Below are 25,360 nucleotides of genomic sequence, written 5' to 3' on the forward strand. Positions count from 1 at the left end.
ATTGTAAGATATCCATAAACATTTGCAATGAATTTCTTGGCCATCCATCTAGATATTTCATTTTATTTTCTAGAGCCATGCCACTTTCATGGCTAAAAGTGTTTTAAAAAAGAAAATGTAAACCTACACATGTCACAAGTGCAAATGTGCAGGGCAGTGCAAATGCAGCTGAGAACAAGTTTCAGACAAGGCCAGAGATTTACAGAGGTCAAACTGTCCTAAGGAAAGATACTTAATTAATATCTTAATACAGATATGTCCAGATTTCCTCTTTACTCCATAATGAGCCAATTTGAGCTTGAAACATTGCATTTTTTCTAATATAATTAAGAAGAGATTTAAAGAGAACATGCAGATAGCTGTGTTGAGAGTCCTTTGGGAGTGTGAGATTAATTAATGCATCATTTTTTCATAAAGGCTTAAAACTCAACAGTAATTGTGTCTAAAAATATAAAAGATCAAAACAAGATAAGAGTTTCTGGCTGCTGGAGGAGGCTTTGGGCCGCACGGCTTTTTGTCAAACTGAAAGGTCACTAATGCTCTTCAGATGAGTGTAGGTGTATCAGGTGATTTATAGGGCTGTCTTCACAATGTTGAAAACAACAACATTTGATACATTTGGCTGCAGAGCAGTCAATGAGACGAAGTAAAGCACAGCTCAGTTTTAAGGTCAAGGAAAACTGTCACTGTCACATAAACAAATTACTCATCTGGAAGAGGAAACAATAACTTACTATCACTCTTAAAATTACATACAGGATTTTTGTTGATGTGTTAATTGTGGTCATGAGAAATGTAATTTTAATGTCATTGGTCATGCATTCAAAAATCCCACTTAAGTAAAAGTAATATCAGCACAATGTACAATGAACAAAGTATGAAAAGTCTCCTGCAGGACAGCGGCCCCTGTCAGTGACTAACATGTTATTACATTATTAAATTATTGATAATGATGCAACAATGTTAACAGGCTACAGCAGTTCAGTAGTGTAGTTCATTGGTTTCAAAATCCATAATAAAATATAAAATCAAGAGGAGACTGCAGTAACTAGGAAAGTATCCTCTTGTGTCATAAACATGTAAACCTTCAATAGTTTCATGGCTCCGTTTCTCAATGATCCGCCATGAAATGTTCAGTCAAATTTTGTTAAACCTAGGGGGGACATGAGGGCTACATTTATCAATTTAATTATTAATATTCAGTTTGACATGTGGGTCATTTCCCTAAACATAGGTTCTTAAAATAGCTGCAAGTTTAAGCAGGAAGAGGTCAACTGATGTACTACCACTATATTTTTATTTTTTTCTTAAATTAAAGAACCTGTTATATCTAAGAAATATAATGTAATATAAAATCATTTTTAAAATGTGCTAAATTCAGTAGATATTCTTTCCAAATGCATGAGCACACAGTATTTTCCCAAAATGAAATTAAAGTAGTAAATTATTTAAATATACTATCATAAGAAATTAAATGATTTTTTTGCCATTTTTTCTCAAATGATTAATCAATAATGAAAATAGAGGAATATTAGTTTTATGTGGATTAATTTTCCAATTATTCAACTAGTTGTTTCAGCTGTAGTTAGAATTTATTTATAGTGTATTTCAGTTCAGTTCATGCCAGTTTTAATTAAATTATTATAAAATAAAATAAATAAATAACATAAAAGTTTATTATGACACAGGTCAACACTTAATTTCTGATTTGATTTAAGGAAAACAGTGGTCCCATTTTTAAAACCACATAATTTAAATAATCAGAAAGAATATCTCAAAATCAGAGCCTGCTTATGAACAAATTACATAATCTTTGTCCAGGCAACAATTTTAGAAAAAATCGAAACTGATGGCAAACATTATGGAACCCAAAAGTGTTTAATAATAATAAAAAATAAAATAAAAAGACATTAAATAAACACATGAATATATAAAGCAAACCTTAATGAATAAATTAAATGTCATGTAAGGAATAAAAGTGTTACAAGAAGAATGTCATCATAAATATTTTTTAAATAAATATCCTTTGATTGTATATATATATATATATATATATATATATATAAATAGATAATTCTACAATTTATTGGATCATTTTTTATCAACAATTTACTGAATATTATATTGTTACATTCATCTAAAATTTTATATATATTATTTATTATTTTTAATACCATGTTGGGGCTCAACAAAACATAAATAAAACAAGCTGTGAACTTTATAGTGACGAGCTCTCCGCGGAGTCACGTGACCTCAGAGACCGGAAGTCTCTGTTGAGTGTTAAACTGTGAACATGCACCTACCTGACGCAAGTTGTTAATTAACTCTCCTCACCAAACAGGAAAGAGGGAGCTGAAAGACGAGCCAACACAGGAGCACCACCGAGCACGGCAGCATTTCCTTAGCGAGGTACAGTTAACACTCTATTTGTTTTATTTATGTTGCTAACAAGACCCCGAGTTAGCTTCACAGTGTTAACGTTACGAAGCTAGGAAGCTAACAGTTAGCTAACAGCTGGTACGACTTCTACAACTGACTGTTATAATGTTCACGAGTTTCCTAACGTCACTGCTGACTGGTCAGATCTGATCGTGTAAATGTCGACGATGAAAACAGATAAGCGGTTTAAACAGTGATGTGTCTGTAATGTTTCACTGTTAAATGTTACCAGTCGAGCTCAGACCTTAAAATATTGTTTACACGACACTAACAAGCTAACGCCATTTTATTAATGCCTTTAAATTACATTAGGGCTGCTACAGACAACATGATACTGATTAATCTGCCAATCAGTTTGGCTGCCAATCGATTAACTTGTCTGTGAAATGTCAAAAAACAGGTTGAAAAATAAAAGGTTTATTGACAAGTAGGTTTTCACTTACAAGGACTTTTCCTGGTGTTTGGTACATACTATAAACATATTAAGAGGAAGTAGGAAATGAAGACAAAGTACTGTAAAAGACAATAACATAAATGTAGGAGAAATACCAAATATTAAAAGGATACTGTAAAAATATAATAAATATGTACAATAGAATAAAAGAGCAGAACAGTTTTGTGCAGGATGTGCAAACATATTGATCAGTGGATGTGTAAAAGTTCACAGTACAGAGATCATGTGCAATATACGGTAATGATACTCCGAGATGTGTGTTAATTAAATGTGTAGCAACAGATGTCTGTGGGGGGACAAGGGTCCCTTAAGTAATTTGACTGCATGCCTCACACAATGAAGTTGATACATCTGGTTAAAAAAATAGTTTAATTCATTTTTAAGAGCCAAAATGCCACAAATTCTCTGGTTTCAGTTTCTCTTATGTGAGTATCTAACATATTAAATGTGTTGAAAGGTTGTCTTAGTACTTGGTGATAGTAAACTGGATGGACAAAACAAATTACTTGAAGACATTACTTGGACTTGGAAAGTGTGATTTGTCACATTTTTCTGATATTAAATAGACTTAACAATTACTTGAGAAAGTAATCAGCGGACTAACTGATCATGAATACAACTGTTCATTATTTAAGAAAGCACTTGGCATACAGGAATTTGCCTCCAGCTAAATAAAACATAAACTAAGCCAGTAAAGCACACATGTACTGAGTAAGTGCAGCCTTGTCATTTGTTGTAGGTAGCAATGCAGCAAACACAATGTGGTTTCACTGAAGAATCTGAGGCTGCACAACTGGTTGTGACTGACGACCCTTGCAAAGCATGTCTCCTTTTACACCCATGTGAAGTTTTAGTGTCGTCCTGACCTAGCACTTTTAAAGTACTTCAGCTGCTCAGGTCTTAAACACAACATACACACCAGCCAGTGTAAACAAGTTAAAACACAGCAAGACAATTCATTCACATTAAGGTCATCAAGGCATTGTATTAAAGTTACAATTTCCAGTATCATGACAATGCTGAAAAGCTCTGTGCTTTAAAGGCAATGAGTAAAATCTTAAAATCAATTCTGTAATGAACTCGGGCTCGTCCATTTTAAAAGGGGAGTTTTATGATCTCTTTTCTGACTCTTTGTTAGTAGTCAATTTCTGATTTATGTTTGTTAGAAGTCCACTTCAGTAATCTAAACATGAGGAAATGAAAGTGCGTATGATGGTTTCAGAGTCTGTAAAACTAAGAACAGAACAGCAGTATTCGGTACGTCTAAGAGTATAAAGGACGAGTAGTATTACAAACAGCTGAAACAGATGGACATTTGTAATGTCACATCAAAACTTTAGGTCATCTGTTGAGTGTTTTTAGCTGAGACTTCACCAGCTGCTTTATTTTTCAGTCATTTTTTGTGCCTCTTAAAGCAAAATGTCTCTACAAACATGACTAGGGCTGCAACCAAAGATGGTTATTTATCAATTAGTGTCAAATAATAGTGAGAAGTGCCCATCACAGTTTCCTAAAGCTTCACCAGATTACTTGTCTAACCAGCAGTCCAGAACCCAGATATCCAACTTACTTACACAAAGAAAAGCAGAAAATCGTCACAATTGATAAACTTGGAATGGATCATGTATGGCTTTTTTGTCTGAATAATGACTTAATCTTTTCAGCTTTAAGTAGGATAACACTGAGTAGCAGCAGCATTAACGTATTTTCTCTCTTGTCCAGTGTCCTCTGCCAAGATGTTGTCCGAAGGAGGCTCTTTCATGAAGGGGATGGTCATGGGAGGCCTCTTCTGCTTGGTGCTGTCGCTCCTGGGTAGTTTCAGCCCCGGCATGGAGTCCAGGACAGACGACCATCATCACCATCACGTCAAGGCTCCAAGTAAAGACGAGCTGACACGCCTTTCTGACAGTCACATGCAGGAGTTGAGCAATCAAGTCCGGGTGTCTTGCATCATCATGGTCCAGCCCAAGATCCTTGTTTACTGGGCCACTGCGGTGGACACCTGGAGCAAACACTGTGATAAGGCTGTGTTTTACACCTCTGAGTCATCTAAGGCACTTGAGGCAGTGGACCTGAATGAAAAAGATGACTGGGCGAGGTTACGTAAAGCCTTGAAGCACGCTTATGAGAACGCCGGAGACCTGCGCTGGTTCTTTGTGGCACAAGCTACCACGTTTGCCATCATCGAGAACCTCAAGTACCTGGTGCTCGCAAAGGATCCCAGTGAGCCCTTCTACCTGGGCAACGCTATGAAGTCAGGGGAGCTTGAGTATGTGTCGTATGATAGTGGCATTGTTCTCAGCTACGAAGCGCTGAAAAGGTTAGTGCGTGTGTTCGAGGACGAAGACAAATGTCCAGAAAGAGGGCGTGCCCTGTGGAAGCTGAGCGAGGACAAGCAGCTGGCCGTGTGTCTCAAATATACAGGTGTCTTCGCAGAAAACGGTGAGGACACACACGGAAAGGGCCTGTTCAACAGCAAGAGTGTGAACACCCTGATAACGGACAGCATGAAGGATAACCCCACTAATGTAGTGGAGGGCTGCTGCTCCGATATGGCAGTCACATTCAACGGGATGTCACCGAATCAAATGCAGGTTATGATGTTTGGAGTTTACAGACTTCGTCCTTATGGCCACGACTTTCATGACTCATTAGTATTTAACCCTCCTGAAGGCTCAGATAATGACTAGAGACTCATTCCTTCAAGATGCACGTGGCATTTTAAATGTTTTGCTTCTATGATGGCAAACCTAACTGTGGGGAGATGGTTTTCTAATTCTGTTTCTTAAACTGGATCCTGGGTGGGAGTAACACTTGTTTGTATATTTGTACCTTTTGCACATGGCACAATCAGCACCCCATTGTGGTGTAGGTAAACAGTCTATGGGTGTGCCGTCCTTTTGAATGAAGGTAGAGTTTGGACGTATGTCAAACTCGTGACATGGGACTAGATTATCTGGAAGTTTTGGTTATTGTTATCTTAGATGTTTGTCTTTCTGTGGTCTTAAAGCTGCATTAGAGTCATCAGATGATGACTATTTTCTGAAAAGTTTCTGAAATGATTTAATTGTTCAAAGTGCTTCTCCATCTCAACCACATTATTAATCTCATTTCTCTGGTTTTGAAACCTCTGAGAATAGAGAGAGCTCATCACCCAGCTGATTTAAAGATTGTGTGAAAGCACCAGTAATCAAGGGTCAGCTTAGGCTCGGCTCTAAGTCGAGTGAAGAATACGAAGAATTCGTCAATACAGCTAAATGGAAATTACTGTACCTCAATGCTGACATCCAGGTAAAGTGTATTTCTGTTACCACACATTAAAAAAAGACCAAAAGAAACTTCCACTGATATTTTAAAAACACGGCTCCTTCAAAATAAAAAGTGACTTTTGGATAATAACATTAATTTCTGATTAAATATAAAGTAGTTTTCTAGTGTTGATCTACAGACAACTGTTTAAAGTTTAGTGTGTAGGATTTAGAGGTGTCTGTTGGCAGAAATGGAATATAATATTCATAATCATGTTCCCATTAGTTTATATTCACCTCAAACTAAATCATGGTTTCATTACCCTAAAATGAATCGTTTACATTAACTGACATGAACAGACAAACCTAACACTGGCTCTAGAGAGGGCCATTTTCATTTTTGTGTCAGCCACTGTAGTTCTCCTACACACTTGGCACACGGGAGAAATTTCAGTTCTGCAACCTTTCCATTTGATGTTGTTTAATGCTTCACACCAGACCTTAAAGTAAGACCCAAAAATCAGTGGAAATGTCATCGTTCCACTTATTTTAAAAAAAAAAAAAACTCTGGAAAAAAAAGTGACTTTTGGATAACAAAATAAAATTAATTTAATGCAGTTCTGTGGCGTTGACTGATCCAACAATGACTGTTTAAAAGGTGAGAATGAGCACTGGCTCCAGGTGTATAAGTTGTCAAGAATACTGTGAATGATTTTTGATAAATGGAAATATTTTTTACAGTTAAGACTGCTTTGTTAGGCTGAACAAATTCCATATAATGTTGTGAATGTACTCCTTCCCTCTTTTTATGTTCTGCCGTGACCACCGTGTTGTTTTATCTTAATGTTTTTCTGCTGTCAGATAAGAAAAGAATAAAATATTACAGCTGTCATTGATGCCCTAGTCAGAATATTACAAAGGTCATCAACACTACTGTGCATGAGTGACGGTGTACATTCAACCAAGCAAGGGTGGAAGTTTCAACACAGGTGGGGGAGGGTGCATGTTAAACACGGGGTTTGGGGTCCTGTACCAGAAAATTTTAACACTTGATTCCCGCATTCTTGGGAAATTTAATTCCCAAGGGCTGTTGTTGTATTTAACTGCATTATTTTTAGCTGTGTACCTAATTTCACCTGACTTTACCAGACAGTAACCACAGTGTCGACCTTTACTCACTACAGAGGAGCAGAACAGCAGGTCTAACAGTTGAACCACCCGACCACTCCTTCAGCCATTATGTAAATATGCTCGCATCCTGGATTAAGGAGCAGACAGGCTACATCATTATTTCAAGTTTGCACTACAATACATGAAAACCAGGTCATCAAGTTTTGCCTGAGGTATTGAATATTACCAGTTAAATTATGTGAGCATCTTTAATTGGATGTGATGCAAAATACCAACTGAGATTAAAGTTTAAAGCAAGATCTTTCTTTTATTTGTGCATGTTGGCGATTGATTCAAAGCGTTCAGCAGGTTACACAGCTAAGTCCTCAGGTGTAAACAGGTGACGGGCAGCTCGTGTGTCGCTGTCAAGAGCTCCACACTTTATGGCGGTGGGTGGGGGCGGGCGCTGCAGGTGCTGATGTCGTCATTTATACGTCTTCATGTGCCACAGTCCGTCATTCAGATAGTGAACGTTCTCGATTCCAATTCCCTTGTTGACTTTTTCTCTGTTTGCGAAAGGCAGATAAAGATAAGCGTCACTAGAGCAGCAGTAGGAAGGATTTCTTTTTGGGCTTCTGTATAATGCAGGAAATAAAAGCTTACATGCTTTCTGCAGACATTTTCATCACGCCAACACAAAGTGCATGTTGTTTTCCCTCTGCCATTATGGCCTGCATCCACTTGTTAAAGACAAACATATGGGTAAGTGATGTAAAATGTGGAGGAAGGTGACATTTTTCATTGTGAAGTTGGGAAAAAATACAGCACAGGAGGAAATCAAATCTTGTATAAAAGGATACAACTACTGTGTCAGCTCCAGCTGGGTAAAGTTTAGCACCTGGGGACGTCAGCCCGGGGCACATGATGTTGGCTCCACTTAAGACAAATTTAATGGCCCCCTTGTCTACTTGCTGGTGTGGAAGAATGAAAGGATCTGCGAGAGGAAAAGAGCATTTGTTATCAGGGTGAGGGAACTCAAAACCATCCACCAAGCAGCTGGCATTAGAAGATCTTACATTTATGCAACAGTCTGAGGGTTGGGTAGAATGGTCCTTCTCTCTGTCTGAAGAAAAGCAGCTCTCCATTCACTGTCAAGATTTCAATGTGTTCATGGCTGTGGGAAGAAAAAAAATATTAAAACTGTAGAAGACAATGCTTTGAATTGCATATGACAGCCTTGATGATGAAAATAAAAGGTCATACCATCTCACTATTTTGACAGGGTCCTTTTTGGGCATTATGTGATTGAGCCATGACTCGATGTCAGGAAACTGTTCCAACAGCTGGTTTTTGATGCCTTTGATCACTGATGTTTTCAGCTGGATGCAGTTCGATACATTTTCTTTCTCGTCAAATCTGAAATAGGAAACGGAAAATGCTTTTGTATACTGTGTTTACAACAAATGCAGATAGAAAACAGAACAAGCTTTTGTGCAGGGATGGAAATTAAGTTTTTGTCCACCTGCCACTGTGGCTGATGGATCCCAAAATCTACCTGCTTCTCAGTAGATTACCATTATTGTTTTGGCTGGTGGCTGATGCTAATTTCCAAACCTGCATTTGTGGCTTGTCCATCATACGGTAGGAATCTTTTTTACAACAAAATGTAATCCTGTTTTGTGGTATCAATATACCACATGCATTAACTACTATACTGTAGGCCTAAATGTGTCACAATCAAGTATGTCACAGTGGAGCACACTGACTCCACATTGAGGCAAATAATGGCAGTGAACAGAGATGATTTAGTTCCACTATGGCAGATATTAACCACTACACAGTATGCAGGCTGTACATTGGAAAGAGACAGTAATTGTAGTCTTAGTCTAATTTATTTCCTTTGACATGCAAGATACATGAATACATACATATATGGTACAAACAATTATGCATCAATACAAATCTTTAATTGTAATACACCCTTATAAGGGGGTAGTTTTGGGAGCTTTGTAGACAAGAGGTGAAAGTAGGAGGAAATAAGCTTAGCTAGTGTGAGATCTGCCTGAATGTTTCTCATACTGTCAAGATGACACTTGGTTTTTATTGTCCACCGTTAGTTCAGAAACATGAATGAATTACCATTAAATCACACAGCACTGATGCATTTTAGGCCTGATTCAATATAACAGCAGAGGATCTTACAACGTATCATAACTCATGTTTTATTAGCTGAACTTGAGCCTACAATAAACTTGAGGAAGCTAGCTAGCTGCTCAATTAGCGTTAGCCACCTAGCTGTGGTTAGCTAACGCTACAACATGGAAATAATTAGCACCGTACTTTTTAAACATCCTCGATGGTCGCTCTCGGCGCGTTCCTCAGTTGTGACAAAGCCTGTCAGGTCTCACTGCGGCAGATGAGGTACGGTAAACACAATTAATGAGAGAATACAATTCATTTATCAAGTAATGCTATAGCTATTCCACGCCTGTTTAGCAGCGTAGGGCCAGCAGTATGAGGGATCCGTCATTTTACGACAGCCGTTGACGTTACACGGCAGGTCCTGTCACCACGGTAACTTCGGTTACTGAACTGAAATGCAGAATATAATCTTTAGATTTTATTTTACATAGTGTGCAATAATTCTGTTGCACTAAAATATTCCCTTACCTACAAATTATAAATTATATATGTAGAGTTTAAAATGCACACAGGAATTCTGAATTTGTTAAGTAGAAGCACTCATTGCTCATTGAACAGAACTAAAACAGGCAAATAAGTTCTAAAAATCCTATTAAAACATTATATGCTTTGGTGAAATCTGAATGTGGTTGCTTATCAAATTTTTGTAAACGTCATGGTAGAACTTCAGTGAATATTTGATTAATCAGTTTGTCATTTAAAAGAAAATTACTAGGCTACAGGCTACTTACCAAAACTTATCTTTTGAAAAAACTCTATATTCATTTGAGCACATAATTTCATTTCTAACATCTCATATTTTTAATACTGTGCATAACACATGTGTACATGTTCTGTATTTGTTTCAGTTTACACATTTTGGCTTGTATATAGCCATTGTATGTTGTTGGTCATTGTTGCTTTTTATATATACATTCAATATTTATATCCTATTTTTACCTTGTATGTGTGTGTATCCTGTCTTTGTTCAGCTTTTTGCTCATTGTTGTGTGTTTATTTCTGTCTTCATTTTTACTGGAACTGTGTGTAACATTGAGAGCAAGATAAAACCGAAGTCAAATTCCTTGTACGCATACACATACTTGGCCATTAGAGCTGACTCTGGCATACAGTAGTGCTGTAAAATTTAATTCATGATAAAAATAGGGAAAGAGAGTCCCTGAATTTGGCCATTTGTTTCCTTAATCTGAATTTAATAACCACACATGTTATCCATATAAATTCTAAATCTCTCAAGTACATTTTAACAGGTCATGTTATATAAATTCTAATATCTGATGTGACATCTTGTTGATGTGTTTGTAACACAGTGCATCACAAAGTTGTGTGCCACTGTATTTCACATTGAACACAACACACGTTTATCTAATCATAAATAATGTGAAGTGAAATGCTCATTTATGACCTCCATAGACTGTTCATAGTGCAAGCATAATGAGAAACTGAAAAACTGAGAAAATTACATTTAGAAAATCTGAACATTTATAACAGCACATTTAGGCAAAATAAATAAATAAATAAAAATTAATAAAATAAAAATCTAAAAATAAGCCAAAGTAGTAACAGTGATGTAGCAGAGGATATGGTCTAGATATAGTGGCCAGGGAACATGTGAATATAAATTATGAAAATGAAATAGAATTTGTAAAGTAGTTTTTTAATGAAAGAAGCAAAACAAAATTACTTTGATGATGGAGAAACAATGCTCGTGAGTTTGTCTTTAATAAATCAGTTATTATATTTTTGTTTTTTAAAATGTTAAATACAACATATGTACATCCATTCATACATTAATAGTAACTGAGCAGCTGATTGATCCTCATTCATTCATGTTTGGTGAATTCACCACCAGAAAGAATGACATCAGTTGGCTGTCTGATCGGCGCCATCTTGTGGCCGGAGCCGTTACATCACTGTAGTCGGTTTTTAAAAAAAACACGCTTGTGCAAAAAGTACTTTTGTACAAAGTACTTCCGGTGGGGTCACCGACTAGCTTTTTATGAGCGAATTTTTCCCGTGTTTACCAACGGATATTTTAGTGTCATGTCAGCCTGTTTTTCGCCGTAGCTACATTTGTGTTGTAAATAATAACCGTTAACGGCCACTTGAGTTAACCGCTCTCACTTAACGACTGGACAACGCGGTTAGACACGAGAGGCAAAAAGAGGAAGCAATAGCCAACCATCTTTCTTCTTCTGCCAGCAATAACAAGAAAGAGACAAGGCTAGGTTCAAGTGGAGCTGTGTAGTTTACAATTTATTGTCTGTTTTATACCGGATAAAGGACTTGGTTGAAACCTCGCCGTGTTTAGCTAGATACAAGCTGTCGGACACTGAGCTCATCCCCCGGCAGGACTGGAAGTTTCGGATCAGAAGACTGGCTGTTAAGAATTAGTATTCCCGTTTTTTCATGTTTCCAACAGGTTTATCTTCCCCTAATCCCCCACCACCGCCAACCCAGGAGGCTAGACCAGCGGCTACTGATGTCAAAAACGACAGCGGTAACATCACATCTCCGAAGAAGAGGAAAATAAACGGCTCAGAGAGGGAAGACACTACTGACACGATCTCTTCTTCGCCTCCCAAGACCCTGAATTCCTCCTCTTCTTCCTCCTCCTCCTCCTGCTCTCCTACTCCGCTGCACATCCAGAAGAAGTTGAGGTTTGAGGATTCAGTGGATTTCATTGGACTGGATGTGAAAATGGCTGAGGAGGCTGCTGCTGCTTCGTGCTCTAATAACAAAAGCAAAGCCGTGTTCCTGCCCGGTGGCGTGGGACACCATGCAAACGGACTGACGAAAACCGCAGGCTCCGGCACCTTTTCCAACAGTAAACCCGGTGCTGCCAAGAAACTAGTCATCAAGAACTTCAAAGGTAGCAGATAACAATGGTGGATGGTGTGATTCAAGCTCCCAAACATGCACTGACATTATACAACTTAAACTGCTAATGAAGTCCATTGATTAAATTCTCTCCTGGTCCGAAAGCCTGCCTTAAATACTGAAATACTATAAAGTTAGCTGAGTCAGTGGATCACATTGATATTAATAAGAACTAAATATGCGTCAAAAGGCTATTAAATCAAACGTAACATTATAAATATTCCTGAGTAGTCACCTTGGTAACAATAATCTATCACCATGGGGATGACTGAAGAAATTGAAGCATAAATATGTTTAAGAAATTCTCAGTTATATAACCAGAGGCACTCATTGGTCATTAAAACACAACTAAAACAGCCAAATAAGTTCTAAAAAATCCTGTTAAAAACACTAAATGTCTTGGTTATAATTTAATATTATTGTATATGAGTTTTTTGTGAAGTCATTGTAGAGCTGCAGCAAATAGGTTATTAATCGATTAGTCATTTTGAAAGAAAATTAATCGCCAACTGTTTTGATTATCAATAGTTTCAGTCATTTTTAAGCAAAAAAAAGTCCACCATTTGATGGATCTAGCCTCTTAAAACAGTCTGACAAGTTCTAAAAGTCCTATTAAAACACTAAATGGCTTGGTGATGATTGAATATTATTGTTTAACAAATTTTTGTGAAGTCATTGTAGAGCTGGAGCAAATGGTTGATCATTCGATTCGTCATTTGAAAGAAAACTAATCACCAACTAGTTTGATATTCAGTCATTTATAACCAAACATTTCAAACATTTGCTGGATCCAGCCTATTAAAAGTGATAATATGCTGCTTTTCTTTGCCATTTATGTCAGTAAATGAAGAGTCTTTGGGCTTTGGACTGTTGATTGGACAAAAGCAATTTTAAGATGTCAGTTTGGGCATTTTCCATATTTTTTGGCCTTTTCTAGACTAAATAATTAATCGACAAGTCATGAGAATAATTGTCAGATAGGTGGTTAGGCGATGTTACTTATCTGGTGATGTTGATTCTCAAATTTCCGTAGTCTGAATTAATGATTCTGGGCAAGTAGTGATTAAAAATTAACAAAATTAGTTATTAAAGTTGTTTGACACACAAATATCTGGGCCTATTGGTGTAAGTCATAACACTGGACCTCAGGCTGTCACTTTGGGTATTAGTTTGATCATTTTTTAATTTAATGATATTGTAAAATTGCAAAAAAAATATTAATATGTAGTATAATGAATATGATTTCAGCCATATTTAAGTTTTCTAATCAGATAGTCCTATTGAAAGCAAGATTTGTTTTTCACCAGAGGCCCCATAATACATTGCGATTTTAATCACTTTGCAGTATATTGAGTGTTGCCATAATATATATTGTGATTTATCACCATTTTTCAACTGTAAATTCTGTCTCCAAAGGCAAACGTTGTTGATATCTGTTTCATTGAAAAAGATCAAGTTTGTTAATCAGCAAATCATTTTTATTGCAGTAAAATCTATCTATTGGACTGAAAAAGCTGTTAATTTTCTTATTCTAGTAGGCTACCAAAAGTTTAATTTGCATTTGTGATACTCATAATAATAAAATATATAATATTATAAAATAATAGATACTTGGCACCCATGTATGGATACAATATTGACATGCAAAATTATACGATACCATGCAACTAAGAAACATTTATAGTTAGACAACCAGCATACATTGAACTACAGATACAAGGCCAAACAACCAGCAATCACCAATAAATAGAGTTGATAGAAAGAAGAAAGAAGTAATAAAAAAAACCATCAGGTTGTAAAACTTAAAAATCTCTTATAAAAATTAAAGAACCTGGTTTGAGTGCAGTTTTGTTCCATTTTAAAAGGTGCATAAAATACCTGCCATGACTTTCATTCATACAGAATATCTAAAGATACTGCATTGTGAGATTTAGAAGGGAGAGGTGTGAGCTGTAACAGCAGAGCTTTATAAATGAATATCATTAGATGACTCATTCCAGCCAGTCAAGAACATATTGCAGAGCCTGGTCATATCTCTATATTACAGTGACAAAATTTCAGGTGATATCATCTTTAATAACACAATCCAATAACCAGATATTATGCATTCTTTGTCACTATCATCTGTCTATACTTTAAATAGAAACAAACACACTTGTTTTAAAATAGCCCCAGTGACACAGCAGTATGGTCCAGTGAGGTGCACTGTTTGTCATTCAGGCTCTGCTGAAGTGTACAGTGTTATCAGAACTGTTTGTGTTTTTATTTTGCACACAGAAAAACCCAAATTGCCCGAGAACTACACACAGGAGACTTGGCAGAAGCTCAAAGAGGCAGTGGAGGCCATCCAGAACAGCACTTCAATCAAGTACAATCTAGAGGAGCTCTATCAGGTATCACTACACGCCTGTTGACCTCCCACAGGAAGATTATTTATGTGAAAACTGTACTTGTTCTGACACCTTTTTTGTCCCCTCAGGCTGTCGAGAACCTGTGCTCCCATAAGATATCTGCCAAGCTTTACAAACAGCTGAGAGCCGTGTGTGAAGACCACATCAAGGCACAGATTGATCAATTCAGAGAATATCCTTTACAGTCTCTATCTATCTTTTGTCAGTGGATCCTGACAGTTAGTGTTGATCATGTTGTGATATTACAGCAAGGCTCATGAATGAAAGCTTTTTCCTTAACATTGTTCGCACGGATGCCCTGGACAGTGTGCTTTTCCTAAAGAAAATCGACAAGTGCTGGCAAGATCACTGTAGACAAATGGTACGTTTTATACCTTTAGTAAGTCAAGTGGGGGTTGCTTTATCCCTTGAATGTCTGCTAACATAACCTTGCAACTTTCATGCAATTTCTTTATTCAATTTTTATGTTAAATGGGTTTAAATGGGTTATGTTTAAATGGGTATTCCACTGATTTAGTTCTGCACTTCTGTGAAGTTTGGGGACTGGAGAAAGAGATATTAAACTAGAAGGTCAGGGTTATTTTCTCAGACTTTCTTCAGAGCCTTATTCGCACATGACTAGTATTGTCAGGAGAATACTTCTAGTAACTTGTAATGATTGTGAAGGTCATGTGTGTGATCTTAATCCTGTGCAAATCTGTCATGTCCGTTATTTGTCAAGTTAAAATTCCACCGCAAATTACCTACCGTATTTCAACAAACACAGAGGTCATGTGATGACATCAGTCGTGGGAATTGGCACCTCAGTGATTTTTTTTTTTTTTTTGCAAGGTTTTTGTTTTCTCTGCGCCTTTTTCTACCTCTTTCACTGTTGAAAATTATGGAGGTTGTCACCATAGTAATCCGTGCAGATAGGTTTGTGATGTCTGGATACACAAATCTGATCTGATCATTTAAAAATAACAGTGCAGAAAGTCCGTCTTCAAGATCTGATTTGAGAAACTAATCTGATTTGCCTGCAGTCTGACTTGCAACGAGTAAACGAAATCTGCATGTGTAAAATTGGTGGAGTGCCCCTTTAATTTTAATCACATAAGAAAGTGGTTGGAAAAAGAATCCCACTGTCATTAGTGCTCATTTCTAACCGTGAGTGTTTGTCATTGTTCCACAGATCATGATTAGGAGTATATTTCTGTTTTTGGATCGTACCTACGTTTTACAAAATTCAATGCTGCCATCAATCTGGTGAGTGATCGCAGCTGTTCTACAGTAGTATGAGACTGATTTCTGTTTGAAGTGTGTGTTTGAACCAGCTGCTCTGCTCTGCAGGGACATGGGTCTGGAGCTGTTCAGGTTCTACATCATCAGTGATCTGAAGGTTCAGAGTAAAACCATCGACGGGATCCTGCTGCTCATTGAGAGGGAGCGAAGCGGAGAGGCGATAGATCGCAGTCTGCTGAGGAGCCTGCTGAGCATGCTCTCTGACCTGCAGGTAATTGACCATGTAACATTTTATTAATGTTTAATAATGATCCACTCAGCTGGTGTAAATCTGTGCTTAAAGGCCCGTGTCTTTGTCCTTTACTAAGAGAAAAAGAGTGGCTCCTGCAGCTGTGTTGTTTTGTGATTATCACCTGCGCAGGGGTGTGATGAGTTGTCGGTTTCCTGTTGACAAATGGCTTTAATGAAACCTGTGTTCTCTCTGTCCCTGACAGATTTATCAAGACTCCTTTGAGCAACGCTTTTTGGAGGAAACTAATCGACTGTATGCTGCAGAGGGACAGAGGCTGATGCAGGAGAGAGAGGTGATTTATGTGACCCTGGTACTCTGGGCCCATTTCTGTCATTTGCTGGTGCATTTTTCTTATTTCTATGAATAACTAGTCAAGGGTGGACAACCTGATTACATGCTACACGTCCAGTCTATTGTTTCTGCATCTATAATAGGGATTTCAACACTAAGATCTTTATTTAAGTTCCTCAGAATGAAACAGAAAGGACTCCACTTTTTGTGTGTACTGCTAAAAAATCAAAAGCAGTCCAAACAAAACAACACTCAAGAAATCCATCATAGAAGAACAAAAGCACCAACAGGCACATAAATGATGTGTTTTGCATGAAGGTTCTCTTTTATCTCAGTTGAAAAAGCTTCTGCTTGATTCAGACAACAAGTACAGCAGATTTGTTTGCTTGCTGATGGATTGGATTGAGACATATTTTCACTATTTACCATCTCAGCTCAGAGTTTGATGTTTTCCTGCAGGCTGTCAAAACATTGTGTTTGCAAATCTTAGTTAAATCGGTATTTATTTTTTAGGGATTTCTAAAAGTTAATCTCTTCATGAATAGACTATACTGTACTTAGAGTCAAGATTTAGCTGTTCAAGTCGATAACAACACATGAACTCATTTACCTGATAACGGTTAAGTCTAAAATAAGGTCTCAATAAGGTCTCTAAGGCCCTCATTTACCCTCGTCTTATCCAACTGTAATAATGAAATTTACTGAATCATAGATGGATAGTTTAAATAATACTGTGGCAAGTGCTTCCCCTTGTTCCTCACTACATTGTCACATTCAAACATGGTAAGATACAAGTCTGTAAAGGCTGCAGACCCTCTAATCCATAGCTGTGTCTTTACACTCAGTTGCGAGTTTATTAGGTGCACCTAGCTAAAACTGTGAGGAGTCCCACAGCTAATCCTACCTCCATGAAGATTATAATGTTATCTTTTTTGTGCTGAGACTGTTTTAGAGCGGTGGGTGGCAAGGTGGTGCATTGGTTAGCATTGTTGCCTCACAGCAAGAGGGTTCGAACCTGGGTGGGGGAGCCCTTCTGTATGGAGTTTGCATGTTCGCCCCGTGTCAGCGTGGGTTTTCTCCGAGTATTCCAGCTTCCTCCCACAGTCCAAAGACATGCAGGTTAATTGGTGACTCTAAATTGCCCGTAGCTGTGAATGTGAGCATGAATGGTTGTCTGTCTCTATGTGTCAGCCCTGTGATAGTCTGGTGACCTGTCCAGAGTGTGCCATCTAAAATTATTATACAGTCGAGGCTGCTTTCTCCATTTTTAAAACTTGATTTCAGTTAAATTGTCTCTTTATTTGATTTATATAATCAGAATCGGGGCGACAGTAGCTCAGTCCATAGGGACTTGGGCTGGGAACTGGAGGGTCGCCTGTTCAAGTCCCTGTGTGGACCAAAATATGGAGCATGGACTGGTAGCTGGAGAGGTGCCAGTTCACCTCCTGGGCACTGCCGAGGTGCCCCTGAGCAAGGCACCGAACCCCCCAACTGCTCGGAGCGCCTGTCATGGGCAGCCCACTCTGACATCTCTCCACTTAGTGCATGTATAGGTTCAGTTTGTGCATGTGTGTATTCGGACCTGTGTGTAATTGACAAACAGAGTGAAAAATTGAATTTCCCCTCAGGGGATTAATAAAGTATATAAAGTATATAAAATTAAAGAATTGTTTTATGTATTTTATTCTGGTCCTGTCGATGTCTTTGTTATATTGAAGTTCCTCATTTGGTTCTGCTACTGTTGATTTGAATTTGCTACTTTATGTGAAGCACTTTGTAACCTGGGTTATTGAAAATTCAGCTGTTATGGAGAAAAGCAGTTTCTAAAAGGAATTTGTCACCCACAAAATAATAATTTGTATATCAATAACTCAGCCCTGTTACATCGAATACATGAAAACAACTTCTTCTTGCCTGTCTCCATGACAAACAAAAAAAACCTCTTGATAAATTGGAGGGAAAAGGGGGCTGCATTTAACAAGTGTCCTAAATTATAAGGTTTTAGCAAAAATGGAAGTGCTGAACATATGACTGGATAAATGAGGCTCGCATTACACTGCACAACTTCTGAGAGAGTTTGGAAATGGATGTTTTGTTATAGTTTTGCTGTTGCTAAACGGGGCCCTCTTTTACTCCATGTCATCAAGAATGTTTTCCCCTTTTGGTTTCATCGTGTACCGTGAAAGTATTCGAGAAAACAAAGCTTTCTTCGTAAATTCAGTGTAACATGAGTTGAGTAATTGACATACAAATGATCACTTAGTGGGTGCTAGAAGCTGTTGAGGCCTAGAGTGTCTTTCTTCACAATATGATGTAAATTTAAATATCCCTGTTTCCCTGCTTTTGTTTAGGTACCAGAATATCTGCATCATGTCAACAAGCGCTTAGAGGAGGAGGCCGACAGAGTCATCACATATCTAGACCAGAGCACACAGTGAGTGTCAGGCTGTAGCATTCAGTTTACAGCATAACTAACACTGAATACGATTCAGTTGTAACCTGAGCCTTTTACCCCCCTCTCAGAAAACCGCTCATTGCCACTGTGGAGAAACAGTTGCTGGGTGAACATCTCAAAGCTACTTTGCAAAAAGGTACACAACTGTGAATACTTTATATAAATAAATGTATACATGAGTCACATTACAGTAGTCAGTAAATGTCTAAGATGTATTTGATCTCTAACTATGCTGCCTGTCTGACTACGAGCTGAGTATAAGCACAGCTTTAGTTCTGACCTCTGACCTTCTGCTGTTGGAAACTTTCAGGGCTGACTCACCTGCTGGATGAGAACAGAATTCAGGATCTGTCTCTTCTCTATCAGCTCTTCAGTCGAGTGCGGGGTGGTGTTCAGGTTCTCCTGCAGCACTGGATAGAGTACATAAAGGTATGACAGCATCAGCCGTGATAAAAGTCTGAAGATAATGTATCATGAAGGTGCTAAGCTCTCAGAAGCTGTTTTGCATACCCTGTTGCCAACTGTTGTTTTTTCAATGTCTTGGAAATCTAGGCTTTTGGAAGCACAATCGTAATCAATCCAGAGAAAGACAAAACAATGGTGCAAGAGCTGCTGGACTTCAAAGACAAGGTGGATCACATCATCGACGTCTGCTTCATGAAGAACGAGAAGTTTGTCAATGCCATGAAGGAGGCTTTCGAAACATTCATCAACAAACGGCCAAATAAACCTGCAGAGCTCATAGGTCAGAGTGCATTTCTCACGTACATAACTTATAAATGAGCATTTAAATCATAATCGGCATGAAATAACATGGTCTATAAATATACCTTGTCTCACAGCAAAACACGTGGATTCAAAGCTCAGGGCAGGAAACAAAGAAGCAACAGATGAAGAGCTGGAGAAGATGTTGGATAAGATCATGATTATCTTTAGATTCATCTATGGTAACATTTACTGTGACATTAATTTCAGTTTTGGTTTCTTTTCCCTCTCTGTGGTTGTTCCTAACTAAAATAATGTGTCATCATTGCAGGAAAAGATGTTTTTGAGGCCTTCTACAAAAAGGATCTGGCCAAGAGATTGCTGGTTGGTAAAAGCGCCTCTGTGGATGCTGAAAAATCGATGCTGTCAAAGCTGAAACATGGTCAGTTTAATCCATCAAAACACACACACACACAAATAAATAAAGAGAGTCTTGACCCTGAGTGCACACTGACTGTGAACATTTCGGTGTGTCCTCAGAATGTGGAGCAGCGTTCACCAGCAAACTGGAGGGGATGTTCAAGGACATGGAGCTTTCTAAAGACATCATGGTGCAGTTCAAACAGGTGAGAACGACAACAGTGGGTTAAATCTATAAGAGTTTTATATTTATTTCTTATGACAGTGAGATTATATAAAGGCAGATTAGTTTCAGACAGATATTAACACTGCATGTAAAATGCATCCCCCTCGTTCCTTTCAGTTAGCCTGCTGTGTTTACAACAGTCATTGAACCTGGCTCAACCTTTGCCACAATGTAACTTCTTTTGGCAATTGACTGCAACTCATATCAAATACTTGCTGCAATGGCTGCAGTTTAAGATTATTTTTCATTATCAAATAATCCTCCTATCCTCTTATTTTCTTGCTTTATTGCCTATTTGTTGAGTTGAAAGTACACCAGCAAATCCTCACACTGGAGAAGCAGGAACAAATACTTTTTTATTTGATGTAAAATGTTATTTTAAAGAAAATAGGTTACATTTCTACTTCAAAATGTATAAAAATGACGAGACCTGTGTTATATATTTTGTAGAGTTGTGTATTTACATCATCCAAAATGTTCCCAGTAATGTACAGACTCTAAGGAAGCTGCAATTTTATTCAAGAAACAATATGTTTCATTTTGGCGATATCATGTAACCTTTTCCCGCTGTAGTTGCTCCAACTTCTGGAGAAACATGAAAACTCCAGATCATACTTCACTGTAAATCATACAGTGTCACAGCATTATACCCGGTGACAATAATACGGCAATATTTTTATCATTAGCATGCCATTTTCAACACAGTACTCCAGCAGAGACCTAATTTATTGATATATTTCAACATTGATCCAGTTTACGACAGTGTGCTTCTATGACAAGTGGATCATGCCAGCCACCAAGCCATTGTTATAACATTAAAACAACATTTAACACACTCATAAAGATATTTTTAGAAAGATTGCTGTGAATACAGATGACACTGCCGGGCTACCTCACAACTGAACCCACCACATCATGTTAGCTGCAGTAGCTGTATGGGTAGTCGACTCACCTAATGCTAATGACAGATAGCTTGTCATCAGCAGTGAAGACAACTCCCATTAACCCACGCTACCTCAGGATGTCATCAAAGTCTCTACAGAGACCTAGCAGCAGAAATTACATACAGTGTGTTTAACGTCAACTGCCAAAATCAATTAATTAGACCAGTAGTTTCGGCTCTGCCTGGTATATTACTTTGCAACAGGAAGTACTCATTAGCTCGTGATTAAGGGAACAAGAGATGAAGTGATTGTCACCGTGAGAAGTTTCCAGAGTTGTAAAATCCTTCCTCCTCTTATTACAAACCACTGTGCATTGTTTTGAAATCTAACAAGCCTTCACACTCATGGATTCATCCTTCAGACACGGCTTCATGGTTCATATTTCATCATCTCACTGTCACCTGAAACTGTTGGCCCTCAGCAACACAGCCCATTTTTAACGCAGTGCTGTTTTTGGTTTCAGTATCCCCCAACAGATTCCGTTTCTTGTCATGATAACCTAAAGTGAAGCATTAAATTTGTGCGGGTAGATATCACATGTATGTCACATGTATTTCTGTAGTATATGCAGTGCCAAAACATTCCTGGCAACATTGAGCTGACGGTGAACATCCTCACGATGGGCTACTGGCCAACCTATGTCCCGATGGAAGTGCACCTGCCTCCTGAGGTTAGTGCTGAGCAAATATATAAATTTTCGGCAGCATGCTGTTTTTATCACCTGCTGTGCAATAAATGTACTGAGTGTGGCTTTGTTGTGCCTCTGTTATCTTTGTCCAGATGGTGCGACTGCAGGAGATTTTCAAGACCTTCTACCTGGGCAAACACAGCGGCAGGAAGCTGCAGTGGCAATCGACACTCGGCCATTGTGTCTTAAAAGCTGAATTTAAAGAGGTAGATAACTGCAAGAGACACTCTGGTGTGTTTTCACTGAATAAAGCATAATGTTAATTGCTCTCTTTGATTTTTTTGTACGACAGGGCAAAAAGGAGCTGCAGGTGTCACTATTCCAAACACTTGTGCTACTGATGTTTAATGAGGGAGAGGAGTTCACCCTGGAGGAGATCAAACTGGCAACAGGAATAGGTCTGTGTGATCACATCAAAGTTTGACTGGCAGCATTTTGATAAAGGAACGAGGGTTGTCAGGCACTCATTATGCAGCACCACTGATCTAAAATACTGTTTGTGTGTCTGTCGGTTTACAGAGGACAGCGAACTGCGCCGGACTCTGCAGTCACTGGCTTGTGGGAAAGCGCGCGTCCTCACCAAAATCCCCAAAAGTAAAGACGTGGAGGACGGGGACAAATTTTCTTGCAATGATGACTTCAAACACAAGCTGTTCAGGATCAAAATAAACCAGATCCAGATGAAAGAAACGGTATAATATCATGTTGCAGTAGTTTTCTCACTTCAAGGCCTACAAAGTGTTTGCTGAAGTATTTTAACAAATTGTTTCCTGTCAGGTGGAGGAACAAGCCAGCACCACAGAACGGGTCTTTCAGGATCGTCAGTATCAGATTGATGCTGCCATCGTGCGGATCATGAAGATGAGGAAGACTCTGAGCCATAATCTCTTGATGTCTGAAGTGTACAACCAGCTCAAATTCCCTGTCAAGGTGATAAACACAACACAAAAGCTTCATTGATTTATATCGGGCATGAGTATTTTCAATTCAATTTCGATGACTGTTTAACTCTCAAAATCTGTTGTTGTGGAACTGTTAAGGTTTTGTAAGAGATGGATTTCCATTATACACCAGAGTCATTTATACACTGTAAAAATTATTGACTAAATATTTAGGATTATAGCCCAACAATACTGATGTTTTGGAGCTTAAAAAAATCCTCTAGTGATTTATCTGCCAACAATCTTTTATTTTATGTTATTTTATTTGCATAAACGCATAACATAGGCATACACCATTTGATTTATAATATGTGAATATTATTTTCATTTATTAAAATTGTGACCACAATATCTTCTTAGTGAGACATTTTACAATTAAATCTTTTTTAATTTCAGTGGTACTAGTGGTATTGGCCAACAAATACATTTGCAATAAGCAAATATCGAATGATTTTTAATTAACTTATTATCTTATTATCTTACCTAGCTTTTTCCTCTAACAAAATTCAGTTCAGGCTGTTTTGGGTAGAACTGCAGCAATTCATTTATTAGCAATTACTTGTCAACTATTAAATTAGCTGCCAACTAATTTAAGAATCAATTAAACGGCTTGAGCATTTGAGCAAGAAAAAAAAAAGAGTAAAAAATGGTGTAAGAAAAAAGTCAAAATCTCTGATTCTAGCTTCTTAAAATATGAATAATATCTGTTTTCTTTACTCCTCTGTGACAGTAAACAAAGTATCTTTGGGTTGTGGATGAAACAAGACATTTGAGGAAGTCATCTTGGGCTCTAGAAAACAGTGATTGACATTTTTCACCATTTTCTGATATAGTTGCAGGTCTAGTTTCGGGTGTATTTTATAAAAGCACCCTCCCTGTTAACAAGCTACTTTCCCCATCAGCTGATGATACTGTCAGACAGTTAAATAAAGTTTATTTAAGACTGGTCTACCAAGGTAAGGTCTAAACTGGCTTGTACAAGAGAGACTTTGTAGTGTAAGTTACCCCGGGGAAGTGGCATGGCTTACATGAATCTGCTTTTCAATGTGATTACCTCACACCTCAAAGTATAAAAATAACCAGAAATGCTGGCATGTGCCGCATGAGTTAACCTCTGCCTCCTCCCTTACAGCCTGCTGACTTGAAGAAGAGGATAGAGTCTCTTATTGACAGGGACTATATGGAGCGCGACAAGGAGAACCCCAACCAGTACAACTACGTGGCTTAGAGAGAAAGAGAAAGTGACAGAGAAAAAGAGATGCAGATGGTCCATTCAGGCTGAGGTGATCGGTCTCTAAAATCTTTTGCTCCAGACAGTGGATGTTAACCATTATCATCTTCAACCCAGCGACCGACATGTTGAATGGATACTGCTCCACAGGATTTTTGTCAGGGGTCTTGTGATCCTGTGGACTGCATGCCCATTGAAAAGAGAATATTGTCCATATTTCTCAGTGCCTCTGAGAGAGTTGGGCTCACCGAGGACAGACAAAGAAGACACACAGATGTTGTTCCGTTTGCTCTTTTTTTTAATGGAGAGGAAAAATATTTATTTTCAAACTTAGATTCTTCTTTGTCCATAGTTTGAATCAATATGCTCTTTGTTATCAAGTCACTTTTTTTGTTTTTTGTTCACTCAGTATCCCAAGCAAATGCTGACACACTTAATGCTCTAAATGTACCACACGTTGGAGAGAAAGAGGATCAAAAAATTAAACTGATGCTTGTCTCTTCAGTCAGTGTCAAATGTGGGACTATTGGACTAATATTCATTGTCGGAAATCAACAATTTGGGGGGGGGGATCTGTGTCAAATGTGTGATCCTGCAGTTTTACCATTCTAAGGCCATCTGATAAAGCTGTGATCATGAACACACAGAGCGTTCAAAGCAGAGTTTGTGCCAAAAAATGAGCACTTCTTTTGTTATAGGGTGTATTCAAGCTGCTAAAACACTTCAGTTGTACAAGTATATGCATTTAAGTTTCTCGTTTGTTCTGTCTTTGTACGTTTTTGTACATACTTCACAAAAGTGACATTTTACATGATCTCATCTGACAGTCAACTGCTTTTTAGGTTTTTTTTGTTAACCCTTAGAAAGTATACTAAAAGCACAATGGCATCAGAGTCCCCATCTTTCCCGGTGTCATACCATATACACACTATATTTTTTTTTGTATGTCTCCCTGTGGGGCTTGCAGGCCTTGCTGAAAAGTGGGAGGAATTGGAGTGGATTGCCTCAACACATGAGGAGAATTATGATTGATTAGACATGCCCTTGTTCGTATGAGTCTGTTAGATTTATTGCTTCAGATTAAAATAACTGTTTCAATCTGGGGGGTTTCTTTTATTAATCACTGGTTTCTATACACATGCTACTGTCTTGTATCAAAGCAGCCATTATTAAGTATTTTTTGTTTCACATTCTTGTGATCC

General features: G+C 38.0%; 3 protein-coding genes across 3 annotated transcripts; 2 read left to right on the plus strand and 1 right to left on the minus strand.

Moving 5' to 3' along the window:
* Positions 1-2,261: 2,261 nt before the first annotated feature.
* Positions 2,262-7,037, plus strand: c1galt1c1 (C1GALT1-specific chaperone 1). Its single transcript, XM_033633597.2, has 2 exons — positions 2,262-2,409; positions 4,616-7,037. Exon 2 carries the CDS (start codon positions 4,630-4,632, stop codon positions 5,581-5,583), a length of 954 nt encoding a protein of 317 aa, XP_033489488.1. The 5' UTR covers positions 2,262-2,409; positions 4,616-4,629; the 3' UTR covers positions 5,584-7,037.
* Positions 7,038-7,559: 522 nt separating this feature from the next.
* mcts1 (MCTS1 re-initiation and release factor) lies at positions 7,560-9,786 on the minus strand. Its single transcript, XM_033633598.2, has 6 exons — positions 9,592-9,786; positions 8,515-8,667; positions 8,328-8,425; positions 8,112-8,245; positions 7,915-7,982; positions 7,560-7,817 (listed from the first exon to the last, which is right to left on the minus strand). The coding sequence occupies exons 1-6, from the start codon at positions 9,600-9,602 to the stop codon at positions 7,736-7,738; spliced, it is 546 nt and encodes a 181-aa protein (XP_033489489.1). The 5' UTR covers positions 9,603-9,786; the 3' UTR covers positions 7,560-7,735.
* A 1,620-nt stretch (positions 9,787-11,406) lies between these two features.
* On the plus strand, positions 11,407-25,256 carry cul4b (cullin 4B). Its single transcript, XM_033633327.2, has 20 exons — positions 11,407-12,325; positions 14,611-14,726; positions 14,813-14,916; positions 15,036-15,105; positions 15,916-15,989; positions 16,074-16,236; positions 16,460-16,549; positions 18,900-18,982; positions 19,072-19,139; positions 19,314-19,432; positions 19,556-19,748; positions 19,846-19,950; positions 20,040-20,150; positions 20,249-20,334; positions 21,861-21,968; positions 22,079-22,192; positions 22,279-22,384; positions 22,506-22,678; positions 22,764-22,916; positions 24,060-25,256. The coding sequence occupies exons 1-20, from the start codon at positions 11,863-11,865 to the stop codon at positions 24,153-24,155; spliced, it is 2,595 nt and encodes an 864-aa protein (XP_033489218.1). The 5' UTR covers positions 11,407-11,862; the 3' UTR covers positions 24,156-25,256.
* Positions 25,257-25,360: the final 104 nt, after the last annotated feature.

The sequence above is a fragment of the Epinephelus lanceolatus genome, chromosome 7 (genome assembly GCF_041903045.1).
Source record: "Epinephelus lanceolatus isolate andai-2023 chromosome 7, ASM4190304v1, whole genome shotgun sequence".
Lineage (NCBI taxonomy): Eukaryota > Metazoa > Chordata > Actinopteri > Perciformes > Serranidae > Epinephelus > Epinephelus lanceolatus.

What these genes read in the sequence shown, in the direction of transcription:
- c1galt1c1 (XM_033633597.2), top strand. Translation starts at nt 4,630, where the DNA reads ATGTTGTCCGAAGGAGGCTCTTTCATGAAGGGGATGGTCATGGGAGGC.
- cul4b (XM_033633327.2), top strand. Translation starts at nt 11,863, where the DNA reads ATGTTTCCAACAGGTTTATCTTCCCCTAATCCCCCACCACCGCCAACC. An exon ending in GGCTGATGCAGGAGAGAGAG is followed by an intron (nt 16,550 to 18,899) that starts GTGATTTATGTG and finishes GCTTTTGTTTAG; the next exon opens with GTACCAGAATATCTGCATCA. An exon ending in TATCTAGACCAGAGCACACA is followed by an intron (nt 18,983 to 19,071) that starts GTGAGTGTCAGG and finishes CCCCCCTCTCAG; the next exon opens with AAAACCGCTCATTGCCACTG.
- mcts1 (XM_033633598.2), bottom strand. An exon ending in CCTGTCAAAATAGTGAGATG is followed by an intron (nt 8,426 to 8,514) that starts GTATGACCTTTT and finishes TTCTTCCCACAG; the next exon opens with CCATGAACACATTGAAATCT. An exon ending in AAAATGTCTGCAGAAAGCAT is followed by an intron (nt 7,818 to 7,914) that starts GTAAGCTTTTAT and finishes TTTCGCAAACAG; the next exon opens with AGAAAAAGTCAACAAGGGAA.